Source organism: Callionymus lyra, chromosome 9 (assembly GCF_982586985.1).
Source record: "Callionymus lyra chromosome 9, fCalLyr1.hap1.1, whole genome shotgun sequence".
NCBI lineage: Eukaryota > Metazoa > Chordata > Actinopteri > Syngnathiformes > Callionymidae > Callionymus > Callionymus lyra.
Window position 1 is genome coordinate 21,608,018 of NC_141826.1, and position 17,893 is coordinate 21,625,910.

The 17,893-nt window shown below is 40.3% G+C and overlaps 1 protein-coding gene across 4 annotated transcripts in view; it reads right to left on the bottom strand.

Annotated features, from left to right (window-relative positions):
- Positions 1-17,893, bottom strand: part of mid2 (midline 2) — a 179,594-nt gene that overhangs the window by 83,518 nt on the left and 78,183 nt on the right. For all 4 annotated transcript variants that reach the window (XR_015712870.1, XM_087799612.1, XM_087799613.1 and 1 more), the window contains one exon: positions 11,905-12,779. Coding sequence is in view for 3 of the 4 variants with exons in the window: in XM_087799612.1 (XP_087655738.1) it covers positions 11,905-12,723 (819 nt within the window). In the remaining variant the exon portion in view is untranslated. The remainder of the gene's footprint in view (positions 1-11,904; positions 12,780-17,893) is intronic.

Genomic DNA, 17,893 nt, shown 5'->3' on the forward strand with positions numbered 1-17,893 from the left:
AATGCTGCGCAGACGATGCATCTTTTAAAATAATTCCACCCTCTGCACCAAAATAAAAAAAAAAAAGAAATTCTCTTAAATATTCTTTTGTGTGCAAGCGTTGTATCATGTCTGACACCGAAGCTCTTAAAAGCTTCCTACGCTTTATTTCTGCATTAATTGTGGATAAAAACCGCTGCTGTTTGTTCGTCTTCTTTCCTTTTTTTTTCACGACCCATTTAATTTGATAAAAGGCTCGGATGACACGTCTTTTTAAAACGGCACAGACAGAGCTGGGATTCAAACGCGAGCAGGCTGTCAGGCGAGTGTGTACGACAAACACACAACTTTCATTAACGCACACTTTGGGTTTGATGGTGCTGTCATCATGACTTAGTGCAGTCCATCTTCCACGGCTCTCTCCAGACAGAACCCTGATTTCCCGAAAGACATCACAGGCTCTCGCCCGGCGTCACACCGACAACCGTCTGCTCCGGAACATATGTGCGCCCACACCTGCTTCTCTGCCGCACACCGACACACACTTCATCTGCATTATAATCACGCCTACGCCCAGCAGAAGATGCGACTTTAGCTACTTAACCCAGACGTGTCGTCGCAGAAGACGGAGGAGAGAAGAAGCCAAAGGTGACGACGCTTGAAGTCCCTCATCATGACCATGTTTTTAACCTGTTACTTTATAAAAGTTTGTCTGAAATCTGGGCGAACGAGAGGTTACGAGAGTCCATTATGACGTCATAATGGCTTCGCTCCTCCACTGGCCATTTAAATACGCTCGCTTTGTTTATACAACGAGTCCATTGGAGGTTGAGACTCCCGGAGTGAATGACCCCCCCCCCCGACCTTGATATTTGACCAATCACAGCAAAGTGGGCGTGGTTATGGTAAACAATATTTAATCTCCAAAATAAACAAAGTGTTTTCAGTGGGCGGGGCTTAAGATCAAGATTCAAGATTCAAAGTGTTTATTGTCATAGGTACTAAGTACCATGAAATTCGTCCTTTGTATCCTCAACAAAAGTGCACAGTATAAACATGTATATATATATATTTATATATATATACATTTGAAAGAACTAACATCTAAAAACACAGCATAATGTCAATAGTTCAATGAAAAGAGAGTTTGCCTTTGTGAAGCCATTATTACGTCATAATAGACTCCGCTCTCGTAACCTCTCGTTCGCCCAGATTTCAGACAAACTTTATAAAGTAATAAGATCAAAACATGGTCATGATGAGGAACTTACTGCATCTTGGAGAGGAAGACTTATATTATTTCAAACATGTAAGTCAAGAGATTAGCTTTCACTTTAGTTGCCCTTTAAACGTTAAATAAAAATAAAATATAGTATTCTACAGCTTGTAAAAATAAAACATTTTTAACATTTTTTTTTTTTCCAGGCAAGGGTCTTCGACATATTTTCTGAAACCTTAAATCTGAAGTACCATCAAACAAAAACTTCAATAAAACTTCTACTTTATGAGAGATCCTTGAAGAGCACACCTGGGGGGCCAAATTGGGCCCCTGTATAAATGGTTCTAATGCATTAACAAATGTATTTTGTATTTATTATTCATTTACATTTTCACGTAACACTTCCCTCCTTTTTGTGTGTAATTTTTCGAGTATATATTAACACCTCAAAACATTTTTTTAAGATAAAATTGCAGGTTATTTATCTTAATAAATGTCACAGGCTAGTGACGAATGTCCTTTTTTTTTAGGGATTTTTTCGTTTTTCTTTTTGCTTGACGGCCCCTAACAACATTCACATAATTGAATGTGGCCCCTGAAGAATTGCCCAGCACTGTTGTAGAGCCTAACCTCCATATAGTTAGTAGTCAGTGCAGCATATGTTGGATGAACAGTACGAATAAAGTTTCATTTCCTGGTGAATTCATTGGCGTCGATCGACTGTCACTTCGCTCTCGCCGCATGTTTGCGGACGCGACGTGGACGTGTGCTCTGACCCGACGTCTGAAGCTCAGTCATGGATTTAAAAGAGCGGCATCGGCGGCAGATGAGACGATCGCACAGAAACGCCGAGCGCCTTAAGAAGCTTTTCGAGAAGCGAGGGAGCGACGGAGGGAGGACGGATGGATTACGGAAAACGAGTCGGCGAGAGACGCCGAAGCATACGTCTTGTTCCTCGCCTGGATGTCGTTCGACGTCCTCTCCTCACACACACTAGTCACAGGAAGTGTTTATCTTCCGCTCGAGTGTCGCCGCCAGTGTCTTGAAACGTCTGCGGCTCTGAAAGGCTTTTTTCCCGTCGTGTCAGCTCATTAGCACTTGATTCTCAAGCCCAACATCTCCAAAGTCATCAGGCCTGCGAGTCGACTTGCTCGTCATCCATATTTGATACGTTCTCCTTTCAACATGGTGGCTTTTCTTTTTTTTTCTTCTCCTTCGCTGGAACTTTTGCTTCTTCCTTTTCCGTAGATATAACAAGAACAAATGTAGTTCTTGCCCATAAGATACATAAATAAGGCTGCACGATATATCGGAAAAATATCGCGATATTTTCACGTGCGATATCGTTAGCGAGAACATGTGCGATAATTTATCATTTTCATTTCTTTAATTCGCACTTCGATCAATTTACGTTCTGTAAAGTTGTCGATTTGTACTTCTATGTCTCGTTGTCGTTTGCGTCTCCGTCCGTCTGTGAACTGTGCTGGCTTGCTAGGCTCGGTTGCTATGGCGACGCGTCTTAGCGCGGCTCAGTATATACACAGAAGTAAGACTAACTAATTTCCGATGCAAGTCCCGCGAAACTGAGCGTTATAAGTGATATTTTTCTCCCTTCAAATGTACGTGTAACAACTGTTTACTGGAGGTTGTGAGTTCAATCCCAGAGCAAGTCATGTATCGAACCTTCTAGAATCTAGATCAAGTGTAAAAACACTGTCTTGTTTGCAGTAATAATAACTATAACTGGTTTAATCGTAGCAGTAGTAGTCGTACTTCTAGTGTCATTCGTATCAAAAGTGACATTTGTAACAGTTGTAGTAGTATTGTAGTATAAAAGTGGGAGCAGCAGTAGTTTGTGGTGAGAAAAGGCGTATTAATATTAGTAGTACTACTACTATCAGTAGTAGCAATTAATAAAGAGTAGAATTTTTAGCAATAACGCATGTTGCAGTAGTTTTAGAAGTAGTAGTATCAGTGGCGGTAACAGTTTTGGATGCAGCAGTAAAAGTAGTAAAAGTTTAAGTCATACCAGTAATGATAATAGTGGTGGCAGTAACAGAACTAGACGTAGCTGTAAGACTAAGAGGAGTAACGGTATTATAAGTTAAAACCACAGCAGTATTACTATTAGAAAATATATGTTGCAGTTTTCATAGAAGTAGTCACATTCGCAGAAACATTATTCTTATTGTGTAGTTTTCTTCTTTTTTTTAAAATTTAACTGAAAAACTAGAACTCGCCGTGTAAATATTTATAGATGTTGTCACTTAACCACAAATACTCGATTTTTTTATTGCAGTTTTGATCAAATATTCATGAAACAAACTAGTGGCAGGTAAAGATAAAATATCTAATATATTAAGTGTTTAAAAATGAGCTTCATAGCAGGAAGTGATGAGATACTCTCTGGCTCTCTAGTACTACCATCCTTATAAAAAAAAACTCAAAACAAGATCAACTAAAGTGCAGCGACATTTAGCGTCGTCTTCAAAGTAAAAACACTCCTAGTTTGCCAATTATCGCAAACACAAAAAGCCCCTCAAGAGCCGAACGGCCGTCTTGGGAGTCTAACTCATTTTGCCTCAACTTTTGACCACGTTTCACAGCTCGGCACTAAAGCGTCTTCGCCCGGAGCCAACACACCTTTATTTCTGTGAGCGCCAACCCGTGAGCGCCGCTGACTCCCATCGCTGACCGGATGATACCGGGCTGGAATATTTGAGTAATGAGGACACTAACCAGCTCCATGACCTCCAGCATGTATTACAGAGAATATTCTACACAAGGGGAGCCTTTATTTTCATCATTTAAACGCTTGTTAAGTCTATATATTCCTTCAGTTTATTAGTCTTTTTCTTCCATATTTCTGTAGTTTACTTTTTATTTAGTGACCCAGAGAGACAACACAAGGGATACCTCAAACACATTTGTTTTCGATCCTTTGGGTTGCTTTGACCCTGAGATAACACAAGGAATACCTCAAAAATATTTGTTTTCGATCCTTTGGGACACTTTGACCCTGAGATAACACAAGGAATACCTCAAACACATTTGTTTTCGATCCTTTATGTCGCTTTGACCCTGAGATAACACAAGGAATACCCCAAACATATTTGTTTTCGATCCTTTGGGACACTTTGACCCTGAGATAACACAAAGAATACCTCAAACACATTTGTTTTCGATCCTTTGGGTCGCTTTGACCCTGAGATAACACAAGGAATACCTCAAAAATATTTGTTTTCGTTCCTTTGGGACACTTTGACCCTAAGATAACACAAGGAATACCTAAAACACATTTGTTTTCGATCCTTTGGGTCGCTTTGACCCTGAGATAACACAAGGAATACCTCAAACATATTTGTTTTCGATCCTTTGGGACACTTTGACCCTGAGATAACACAAGGGATATCTCAAACACATTTATTTTGGGGCCTTCGGGTCACCTTGACCCATAGAAAAACACAAGGGATACCACAAGCACATTTTTTTTCAGTCCTTCAGTTCACCTTGACCCAGAGACAACACAAGGGATACCTCAAACCCATTTGTTAAGGGGGGCCTTCGTGTCACCTTGACCCTAGAGAGCCAAAAATATTTTAGGGCTCACAAACCTATGGAATTAAATCAGTGTCATCGGAATATACTGAATGATTGAATTTAGCTTTAAACGTTTCATTTTCAAATGAATGTTGCAGGGTTTAAGAAAATCAACTGTAATCACCTCAAGGAAACAAAAGCATGTAAACATATTCTATACTAGGGCTGTACGATTTATCGTGAAAATATCGATATCGCGATATTGGCATGTGCGATATACATATCGGAAGCATGCAAGATCATTTATAATTTTTTATTGTATAAATCAAGCGTTACTTAAATACGCACTTTGACCAATCAGTGTCACGTTCTGTAAAGTTGTCAATTTGTACTTCTATGTCTCGTTGTTGTTTACGTCTCCGTCCGTCTGTGAACTGTGCAACTTGCTAGGCTCGGTTGCTATGGCGACGCCTCTTGCTGGTGCCCTGACTCAGCTCAGTATATACACGGAAGTAATACTAACTTATGATCTAGTCAAACACTAGTGATCTAGTAACTCATCTCTTTCAACCCCCTTTTCTTAAGCAACATATTGTAAGTACTTTTCATCTCGTCTCAGTTGTTGTCAGCGTTTCTGTGAGAAGTACTTTAAGTAAAATGGATACTGGCGAAAAAAATTAAGTTGCAAAAGTTAAGGTGCAAAATACTGTTTAAAAACATAAAAAGTTGAAAGAGATTTATTTCATTAAAGAGTATTTTTCCAATTGAAAAAAAATAAACAATTAAGACGTTCTATATAGTTATCTGTATATAGTATAGTATTATTAAAAAAAATTAAGTTAATGTTATTTATTAAATTATTATATTTTATTCTTAAAGAAAGACTTTGTAAGAAAATATGCTTTAAGGACTTGATCAAATATTCATGAAGTATTCTCAGTATAGGCTCCAGTGCTTTTAAAGGAATCATATGAAGCAGATGAATGAATAATTACATTTAATAATATATATAATATTTTAGTGTTCATCTGCCTACGAGAAATACAGATAATAATTACTGACTCCATTTCTAAATGAGTAGATATTCAAGAAAACAACATCTACTCACAGTTGTTTAGAAACGTTCAAGTAAACAGAGGAACAATCATTTGTTTCTTCATGCAAATGACCACAAGATGTCAAGTCGTCTATTTTTAGAGTTTCACCAAAATGGAAAGAGCAGCTCGAACACAGACGACCCTCAGCTCTGACTGACCTACATCCTCCGTGAGCAGTGGAGCAGAGACTCCTGCACCAGAAGCTGGATCAGAACTTCACCAGGGAGACTTCACCAGATTAGGTGCAGGATTTGGGAAGAAGTTCAAAGCCTTTCGGCCAAAGAGACGTAGGACACCACAGCTGGAGAGGAGGAGGAGGAGGAGGAGGAGGAGGAGGAGGAGGAGGAGGAGGAGGAGGAGGATGGACAATAGGAGGAGATGGAGAAGCTGGAAGAGGAAGAGAAGGATGAGGAGGAGAAGGGCTTGGAGGCGGATGAGTAGAAGGAAGAGAATGAGGAGGTGGAGCAGGAGGAGGAGAAGGAAGAGAAGGAGGAGGTGGAGAAGGATGAGAACAAGGAGGTTAAGGAGGAGAAGGAAGAGGTGGAGCAGGATGAGGAAAAGAATAGGTGGAGGAGGATGAGGAGAAGGAAGAGAAGGAGGATGTGGAGGAGGAAGAGAAGGAGGATGTGGAGGAGGAAGAGAACGAGGAGGTGGAGGAGGATGAGGAGAAGGAGGAGGCGGAGGAGGAGAAGGGAGAGAACGTGGAGGTGGAGGAGGATGAGGATAAGGAAGAGAAGGAGGAGGTGGAGGAGGATGAGGAGAAGGAAGAGAATGAGAAGTTGGAGGAGGATGAGGAGAAGGAAGAGAATGAGAAGGTGGAGGAGGATGAGGAGAAGGAAGAGAATGAGAAGGTGGAGGAGGAGGAGGAGAAGGAATAGAAGGAGGAGGTGGAGGAGGAGAAGGAGGATGGACAATAGGAGGAGATGGATAAGCTGGAAGAGGAAGAGAAGGATGAGGAGGAGAAGGGCTTGGAGGCGGATGAGTAGAAGGAAGAGAATGAGGAGGTGGAGCAGGATGAGGAAAAGGCAGAGAAGGAGGAGGTGGAGAAGGAAGAGAACTAGGAGGTTAAGGAGGAGAAGGAAGAGGTGGAGCAGGATGAGGAAAAAGAATAGGTGGAGGAGGATGAGGAGAAGGAAGAGAAGGAGGATGTGGAGGAGGAAGAGAACGAAGAGGTGGAGGAGGATGAGGAGAAGGGAGAGGTGGAGGAGGAGAATGGAGAGAACGTGGAGGTGGAGGAGGATGAGGATAAGGAAGAGAAGGAGGAGGTGGAGGAGGATGAGGAGAAGGAAGAGAATGAGAAGGTGGAGGAGAATGAGGAGAAGGAAGAGAATGAGAAGGTGGAGAAGGAGGAGGAGAAGGAATAGAAGGAGGAGGTGGAGGAGGAGAAGGAAGAGAAGGAGGAGGTGGAGGAGGAGAAGGAAGAGAAGGAGACGATGGAGGAGAAGAAAGAGAAGAAGGAGGTGGGGTATGAAGACGAGGAAGAGGATGAGGAGAAGATGTACAAGGAGGAGGATGAGGAAGAGAATGAGGTGAAGGAGGAGGAAGAGGAAGAGGATGAGGAAGAGAATGAGGTGAAGGAGGAGGAAGAGGAAGAGGATGAGGAAGAGGAGGATGTTACTCTAACTCACAGTTTGGGAGACAGACTGTGTTGAAGAACAAGAACCTGCAGGAGAAACTACACACCTGAGCAGGTGAATCATCGTCACTTAAGGTTCACAGAGATTTGATGAATCTACAGTTGAAAATAAGCCTCTCGGGGTCTTTTCTTGAGGTTCAAAATAACTTCCTTTCACAGTAAAACCCTAAACAAACACCAGCAGAAGCAACATCGTTAATCCAAGTGACTTAAGAGATTCTCTCCGTTACGAACGAAGGATTAAGACTTTTAAGCGACGACTTGTTTACGAGACAAATATCAGCATCACATGTAAAAACTATCTCTGTGGCGACAGTTTCACGAGCAACAGTTGCTCTTGTTAAAAAGTTTTTTGTTTCAAAATTAGAGACCAGGTTCGGACTCGTCACACTCATGGATCAGGGTTTCAAACCCAATCACACGAGAGGCTGAAAACTGTCTCTGATACCAGGAGCTTCATAATCCATCGATCGAGGGCGAGGAAAGTCTGGGCTTCCCTGCTGACGCTGCTGCCCCCGCGACCCAAAGCGGTGACCACGAGGAAAATAGTTTGAAATAAAGATTAGTCTTTATATTTTACAAGAAAATGAATAAATTATTTATTTTATTTTTGACCGCTTGAGATTAAAATATTGTATAAATAAATAAATGCTGCCTTTTTGTGAAGCGTCTTTGAACAAATTACGAATCAACGAACAAAGTTGAGACATAACATCTGGAAACAAAGTTTTCTACTGAAAATTGACCGTATATATGTGCTGCAAATTCATTTTTGACTGTCATGTAAAACCATTTTTATTGTTAGGGAACAGTTGAATGAAAATAGTTTCCATGATTGAACTTGCTAGTGTTTATCTAATACAAAACTCTGCAGAGAGAATTCTGAGCCGCTCTAGTAGAAGAACTCACATTTCTCCGATCCTTAAAACTCTTCATTGGCTTCCAGTTTCTTTCAGGATCAATTTTAAAATTCTGGTTCTTACTTTCAGATCTATTCATGGTCAGACCTTCCATCAGTAGATTCTGATCCAGACTTACACCCCAGCTCGGGCTCTGAGGTCTGTGGATCAGAATCTACTGATGGTTCCTGAACACGGTTCTGGACCAGAGGAGAGAAATCCTTCCAGGCTGTTGCTCCTAAGCTTTGGAACCATCTCTGTGTTTGATGATCTACTGACTCCTTCAAGAAACATATGTGTTTGATGATCTAATGACTCCTTCAAGAAACATCTGTGTTTGATGATCTACTGACTCCTTCAAGAAACATCTGTGTTTGATGATCTACTGACTCCTTCAAGAAACATATGTGTTTGATGATCTACTGACTCCTTCAAGAAACATATGTGTTTGATGATCTACTGACTCCTTCAAGAAACATCTGTGTTTGATGATCTACTGACTCCTTCAAGAAACATCTGTGTTTGATGATCTACTGACTCCTTCAAGAAACATATGTGTTTGATGATCTACTGACTCCTTCAAGGAACATCTGTGTTTGATGATCTACTGACTCCTTCAAGAAACATATGTGTTTGATGATCTACTGACTCCTTCAAGAAACATATGTGTTTGATGATCTACTGACTCCTTCAAGGAACATCTGTGTTTGATGATCTACTGACTCCTTCAAGAAACATCTGTGTTTGATGATCTACTGACTCCTTCAAGAAACATCTGTGTTTGATGATCTACTGACTCCTTCAAGAAACATCTGTGTTTGATGATCTACTGACTCCTTCAAGAAACATCTGTGTTTGATGATCTACTGACTCCTTCAAGAAACATATGTGTTTGATGATCTACTGACTCCTTCAAGAAACATCTGTGTTTGATGATCTACTGACTCCTTCAAGAAACATCTGTGTTTGATGATCTACTGACTCCTTCAAGAAACATCTGTGTTTGATGATCTAATGACTCCTTCAAGAAACATCTGTGTTTGATGATCTACTGACTCCTTCAAGAAACATCTGTGTTTGATGATCTACTGACTCCTTCAAGAAACATCTGTGTTTGATGATCTACTGACTCCTTCAAGGAACATCTGTGTTTGATGATCTACTGACTCCTTCAAGAAACATCTGTGTTTGATGATCTACTGACTCCTTCAAGAAACATCTGTGTTTGATGATCTACTGACTCCTTCAAGAAACATCTGTGTTTGATGATCTACTGACTCCTTCAAGAAACATCTGTGTTTGATGATCTACTGACTCCTTCAAGGAACATCTGTGTTTGATGATCTACTGACTCCTTCAAGAAACATATGTGTTTGATGATCTACTGACTCCTTCAAGAAACATCTGTGTTTGATGATCTACTGACTCCTTCAAGAAACATCTGTGTTTGATGATCTACTGACTCCTTCAAGAAACATCTGTGTTTGATGATCTACTGACTCCTTCAAGAAACATATGTGTTTGATGATCTACTGACTCCTTCAAGGAACATCTGTGTTTGATGATCTACTGACTCCTTCAAGAAACATCTGTGTTTGATGATCTACTGACTCCTTCAAGAAACATCTGTGTTTGATGATCTACTGACTCCTTCAAGAAACATCTGTGTTTGATGATCTACTGACTCCTTCAAGAAACATCTGTGTTTGATGATCTACTGACTCCTTCAAGAAACATCTGTGTTTGATGATCTACTGACTCCTTCAAGAAACATCTGTGTTTGATGATCTACTGACTCCTTCAAGAAACATCTTAAGACCTTTTTTATTTGTGCTTTTTTTGTGTTTGTCTTAAGTGTCTTGATCTTTTAAGTATATATATTTAACTGTGTATTGTTTTTGATTGTTAAAGCACTTTGTGACCCTGGTCTAGAAAGATCTTCACAAATAACCTTTACTTACTGACTTACATTCTTGTGATTTTCTTTGGTTAAAAACACTTGAAATATTTGACAGAACGACTGGATGATGGTCCATTTAGGCCACAAACGTTTACGCTCGGTGGTTCCGACCACGTCTGCTGTGGCTCTCCAGCTCCTGCCTCTCTGTTGTTTATCAGCCTGATTCAGCAGATCGGCCTCTTTATGCCTCAAAGCTCAGCGGTCGCGTGGAATGCCAGCTCATCGACTATTATAATGACGGCCGTCCCACTGCTTCTCCATCTCTTCAGAACACTGCAACATGTTTGCTCGTCCTTCTGGATCAGCTTTCGTGGAGAGAAGTTACACCAGAAGGCGTCGGTGAGGAGGATCCAAAATGTTGTTTTACTTACAGTTACAAGCGACTTTCATTCCAGGAAATCAGTGGGATTTGTTTATTCAAACTCGCCCGTTATTTTAACACGATCAAAGACCATCAAAAAGCGAATTATTAATCACTTTTAATCTCATTGTTTAGTGAGTGAAGTGTCATTTTTTCCATTATTTGTCAATTATATATATTTATATAACAAATATTATTGAGTATTTGTCCCGTAACGGGAATCTACACCATTTGAGACATAACACATATATTTATTTAGAAAATGTTGATGCTACTCTTTCACAACATTAATACTATTAATTATAAGCCTGTTATTTAATTGTGTTACAGGGAAGATGCAGTTAGCATTCGGTTAAAAATAGCTTTTCTCTTTTAATTAGAGTTGAATTCAGTTCAACAGAACATTCTCATTTTTGTTTTACTCATTCTTTTCTCATTTTGTTCAATTTAAATGATTTTTGAATATATTTATTTTTTAAAATTCTGATTCTGATTTAGCTACCAAAAAAAATCAACCACCTCAAAACCTTGGCACCTGCAAGGGTTTGATGTCATCTCCTTTGTTAATAACCAGAACATGCAAACGTAACAGGATGTTAAGGTAAGGTAAGGTAAGGTAAGGTAAGGTAAAACTTTATTGATCCCTCAGGAGGTCTCCTTCGGGAAATTGTTTTTTACCAATAGCCAGCAAAAATGCTGCGGAGCTACTGGAGAGGCAGCCGTCCTCGTCGGCGCCTTTATTGAAGGAGGATTGTTACATTAAACTGTTGAGAGAAAATGAATAAAAATTGTTTAAAATGTATCAAAATATGATTGATTTTGTTTTTTAATAATTCTATTTGGATGTAACAAAAAAGTCAGTAATGGTAAATAAACCACATGTTTTGTTGGAAATAATTTGAATGATAAATATATATGGTCATGTGTCGTTTTGTTTGCACATTTTCCATCACTCATTTTTGTCCAGCACTTTTATTTTGAAGGGCAAGGTTCCGGTTCAGGTTCCTCATGTAAATGGCCGCAGGTAAAGTAGTGACAGAGTTTGTGTGTCATTGTGTGTTTTAATAACGGTTGTGTAGCCACTAAGAACTTGTTGTTGGAATGATGTTGTGAGTCAAACTGTGAGAATGAAGGATGTCATGGGTTCCATGTTGACAACCTACACTTTGCTGTCACCACAAAAGAAAAGAGTGACGTTGAGTCGCCGACTCACCTTGAGTTTGTCGAAGCGCTCGGTGAGCGAGGAGACCTGGTGCTCCCGGTGTCGGCCCACCAGCTTGCAGAGGGCGCAGATGAGCTGGTCGTCCACCAGGCAGTACATGTTGACCTTCTCGTTCTCGTGCTCCAGGCAGGTCAGGCCGCGGATGTGCGTGTCCGGCACCGGCTCCACCAGGCGATGGCTGGTGAAGGGCTTCTTGTTGGGATGCGTGGCGCGAAGGCAGCGGTCGCAGTAGGACACCTCGCACGTCACGCACGTCTTGATGGCTTCCCGCGGCGGGTCCTGCTCGCAGAACTGGCAGCTAATCCGGTGGTCCATCTTGGCCACGACAGCCGGGCTGTGGTTGGCGTTGTTGTGGTTGATGTGGTTGGCGTGCGAGTGGCTGTGGCTGGAAGTGGCCGGGCTGCTCCGGGCGCTGCTTCCGCTGGTGCCACCTCCACCGCCGCCACCACCACCGCCTCCAATAGTTCCGCTAATGGTGGCGGTGTAGGGCCGCTGCTGCTGCAGGCGGCGGCTCTCTGTTGGGGAGTTGGGGCCACTGAGGGAGGCCTTCTGAAAGCGGTCAATGATGTTCTGCAGCGTCACATTGCGCTTCAGGCCCTCGAGCCCACGGTGATTCAGCGTGATGACGTAGCGGCAAGTCGGGCACTGAAAAGCCGAGATGGACTCGAGGGGTTTGCTCGTGGAACAGTGAGAGACCAGGATGCGGTGAGCACAGTTGAAGCACAGACTGTGAGCGCAAGGCAAGAGCAGCGGATCTTCAAATAACTCCAGGCAGATCGGGCAGGTCAGCTCAGACTCCAGTGTTTCCATCTTCAGTTGAACCAATCTAGAGGTAACATCAAATCCCACATAAGCTGGCAAGTTACCTGCAAGACAACAGTAGATGTCAGTGGCCGACAACATGGGAAGGAACCAAAAGAAAAATTAAGGCAAGAACCAACGGCAACAATGCACTGGTCCTTCTTTTATCGTGGGGTTACGTTCTGAAAACCCCTCGCATTAAAAATGTATCCCAGTAATGAGATTTAATCTTGAACTTGAACAGCTCCCGTAATGCTTTGCCGCCCAGCCAACCCATCACAGCTCTCGATCACTTTTGACTCAGCAACAGGCGTAGAATTTAAAAACACAATTGACATTTTTGGTTTGTTGACACCATAAGTAAGGTGGGTGTGGCAAGTAGGGCCTCCCACAAAGTTTTGTTGTTTGCAAAAAAAAACAGCAACACTACGGATTAGTATGTACTAGTATGCCATTGTTTGTCTTTTCGCAACACAGCAAACTACCCCCAAAATTCATTGCAAGATTTTAGGCAATATTAAAGGAACCATGAAGAGAAGATTCAATGTCAACGTTGTGGGCTAACCATCTGGATTCACATATTTCTTGAAGCGTTTGTCACTCTCTGTGGTGGATAGAGCTGTAGCTGCAAGCATTTTCTCAGCAAGTCCCTTCCGCCAGTGGTTCCACGACTCCTAGGAACATGAGGCGTTGCTTACCGGCCGTAACCAGTATTGGAAAGACAGTATTTTCTCAAAAAAAGCTCATTTCAGTCCAGTTTACTCAACAAATAAACCTGTATACTAGTGAAAATGAGAGGAAAAAGACAATTTGCTATTTTTATTTCAGTCTGGGGATGTTACCCCAACATTAAACCGGTCTACGGTGAGAAACAGGTACTGGACCACTGCTATCGTTAAGCTATCAACCATATTTCAAATGCTAAAAAAAGAAATGGGATCATGTCGATCAACATTAGTGTGACTGAGGCTGTTCTTCTCGACTGGATAAAGAGTCACACCATCGATCAATGACTCCGGCTGGACAAGTCTTTCCAGGACGGGGGATTGAAGGAGCCAATCAGCTGTCAAGAATCCAGATCGGCAGGATGCCAAATCAATGATAAGAAAAAAGACTGGATTTGGGGGATTGCAGTCACTGCATGTTTCTCTCACTCCATCAGTGTCAAGTTAAGGGTTTAGTTTTCTTTATGATCCGTCAACAACACGACAGGATCTTCAGTATCAACCCAACAATAATTCCATTAGTGACAGTAGGAATGGTCGTCGAGGGAAAAACAAGAAAATTGATTTTTAGATGCTCGTCTCTTTCTCTCTCCGTCTATCTCCGCAGACGGAACATTAAGCCCTTTTCTCGGGGTGGTCTTCAATCACCCCCCGATCACAAATCGCCTCCTCCCACCAGCAACTGAGTCACAATGGAAAGCAAAACAGCCCCCGAGAGCGCGGCACATTAAAAAATATGAACTCCCCCCGAAACAATAGTTTACAAGAGAACCTATAATTAAATAGTTGCGGTTACGTAACACAAACAATGTGCTTTTGTCTGCGGGAACAAATGAACGAGCGACGGGGGATTGAAAGGGCTGTGAGGAAAGATCTACTCCTTGAATTAACAAGACTGTTGTGGCAAAAAGTCATGTGTACTGTAATTTTTCAGACTATGAAGCCAATTAAAAATCCTTTAATTTCCTCATAAATCAACAGTGTGCCTCAAGTTTGAATTCTTACAAACTTTAAACCGATGTATATGTCACAGTATAGATTGGAATCCAGTAGGATCTGGAATCCTACAAGTACAGATTGGAATTCAAAAACAACATTTTAAAGTAATCTGAATTTTTCCTATTAGAATTGGAGATTGTCCTGGTAGAATTCCCATTTGTCCTAGGACAGATCGGAATTCCAATATTCAGATCCCAGTTCAGTGGTAGGATTATCTACTAGTATGATCTGGAATCCTACTAGTACAGATTTTCCATTTTGTACTAGTAGGATTCCAATCTGTACTCATATATACAATTGCTCATGTTTATTGATATCATTGGCATCAGAATCTGGAGCGCCTTACAGTCCGAAAAATATGGTAATACATACAGTTATACGTCATTGATACACCCTTATGTTCTCAATATTTTACTCTTACTACTATAAACTACGGCATTTGATAAATTTTTAAATACATTTTCGAATGTTTCTTATTTAAACATAAGTGAATTGCGGATGAACGAAGATAATGCTAATCTCTTTTAGCACCAGAAGAACATTTTTTACAGTTTAACGATATCATTTTGAATATTATTAATGTATGAAAGATGCTCAATTATGCTCAATGGGGGATTTCTACTTTTGCCGGATTACAGTGTGTTAAAATTTGATAACTATTTTTATAATGTAATAAAATGTAGGTAAGCAAGTTAAACCTGAAATTACTGTACATTTCTAACGTATAATCTATATAATAATATACTCTTATACAAAAGAAAAGTAAACATGGATAGAACTTTTTATTAAATTTCTAAATATAGATTTGTAGCGTTTGTATTAACTTTCCAGTAAAGCATACATTATGGGCTACTTTATGTCAAACTATTTATTTCACTTTATTTACATTTTTAACCTGAAAGTATCCTCGACGTATTCATTTGTTTTGCTGCATCAACACATTGATATTGTGATCATTATCGTGAGGAAAAAGAGACGCACAATCACGAACGTGTGAGCTAACACCTACCGACATCATTTATTATATGCAATAAAGCGGCCATTACATTATTAAAAAAACACCAGGAGAACATGTTTACAAGACTTTTCTAATCAATAATGTGATGAGACGTTCACCTTGGTGTGAGTTTATTAGGTCGTAATCATGTTGTGTTACCTTGGGGGGGACAGAGTTGTGTGTTTTTTTTCAAACAGGTTTAGACCTTCCATCAAGAACTAGGACCCAATAAGGAATTTCCCCAGAGTCATATAAAGTCATATGTATCAAAAGCTAACTAAACACATTATATAGACAAAATTAAAACTTAAATTCAATAGAAGAGTGATAGTTTTCCCCCACAAAATAGTATATCAAAAAATAAAAGTATCACTCTTTTCACCAAGGCAATAAGTTGTTTTTTTTTGCAACTTATCCTTAATTATTTGTTTCTAAAACATTGTTTCAATTGATTTTTGATTAGAGTACAAATAAATATTGGAAAGTTTCATCCGTGTTTAGGAAGGTTGTGAAGGCTTTGACATTGACTTGTATGGCCTTTAACTGCTGCTGCTAAATAAAGTGAAGAATGGACTTCATTGTTACTGCTTGACCAAATATTTTTTTTTACTCTGTCTTAGAGTTGCTACATAAGCCCAGGAATGCAGCTAAGCTAATATCACCAATGCCCCCCCTCCCCAAGTGGGGGTCAAAGAGTTCTGGTCCGAATTCAGGTTAGGGAACTTGTTTTTGCCACATTTTTTGGACGATTATGTTTAATCGATTTGGTTGTTTTAGGTTTTAAATTAAGAAATGTGATTACAACTCCTTGGGGGAGGTATGCGCCCTCTCAGTGACCCTCTAGAACAGTGGCCCCCCACCATATTGTATAGCATGTTAGTCTGAAAGGTGTTTTATCTGGAAAAGGACCATGTTTTTACAGGTCATGAACCTTGTCTCGGTAATGTGTGACATAAATAAACCTAAATTAAACCTAAAACAAACCCCACAAATTTGTAAAATAAAAACAAACGTCTTAAAGCTAAAAGAAAAAGTGCCAAAAATAGCAGAAAATTTCAGTCCCTGAAAAACAATCGCAATTGCCAAACAAGTTAAACTACATACAGGTATCAAATCAACATCTAAAGAGTATTTTCTTGACGCCACATTTGTCTCCATTTTAAACTCAATTAAACCATTTAATCTCGGTCGACAGTATTTATCACATAAACAGATCCTTTATCGTCGACGTCTATGGCGGAGAATCACGTGACACGAGTTCAGCAACAGTAGCAAGAGAGAGAATCAATTAGAACGAGAGCACGACCCCATTTTTTTTGTCACTAATCGCACCCTCGTCATGCTAATGCTAATGTGTTTAACGTAGCATGGTGCTATAATTAACGCCACACTTTGACACACCATCAGCGGGACCATTACACTTTAGCGATGTCACTTCGGGGGAAACGATCGGACATGATGGGAGTCATTTAAGGCCCCCCCCCCCCCCGACGACAACACACATACTGTACACAACCAGGGATGTGTGATGACAACTTGTCCAGTTTGTCATTCCACACCTTTCGTGAGGGACGAGTTTGTATTGCTGTTGTTATGTCGATTAGCATCGCAAGATTGGAACAAATAAAGAAAAAAAGTGGCAGCAATTGTTATTCATTAGTTTTCCTGTTGTCTTTTCAATTCACTTCCACATAATAGGAAGTTGAATTATGGTGTTTTTGTCCTTTTGAAAGAAGGGAAATGTGGGGGCGCACAAGGACACGCTGAACATACGGTCGGATTATTTAAGTTGCAGAAGTTTCTTGGACTTTATTACGTTAACAAATTGCTACGCAGCCCAAAAATAGACTGATTTCCACCATATTAATATTGGAATTAGTTAAATAAATATTCAAAAACAAACCAACATACAACAAGCAGATTTAAAAGTTTTAATTTAAACAACTCTCTTATCCCTCGGACTCTAATGCGTAACATTAGAAAAGCAAAATCTCTCTCTGATGACCAAAAATTGCTTGATTCTGACAACATGGTTTGACAAAATTTCCATACATAGATATACCACGATATTTTTTTCCCACAATTTTGTGTCGATATTTAACAGCACTGTATCAATCATTTAAACTTACGGCCACTAGATGGCATCGGTCATTACGTCCCCTGCAGCTATGGGAACAATGAAATCGCGGGAGATACCGGCGTTGACTGAGGATGAGAGGATACAGTCGACTCCGGGAGCTTTTGAAGCTGATGTTTGGACACATTTTGTTTTGAAAACAAATGAAAGCAGTTACGACTTCGTCAAGAGTCATGTGGTCTGTAAATACTACAACACCAGAGTCAACTTCTCGACAATACTACAAATATATATTTTATCCAACAGTATCACAATATATCACAATACATCATATTGTTTTCCCTGTATCGTGATATGCATCGTATCGTTAGATTTTTGAAA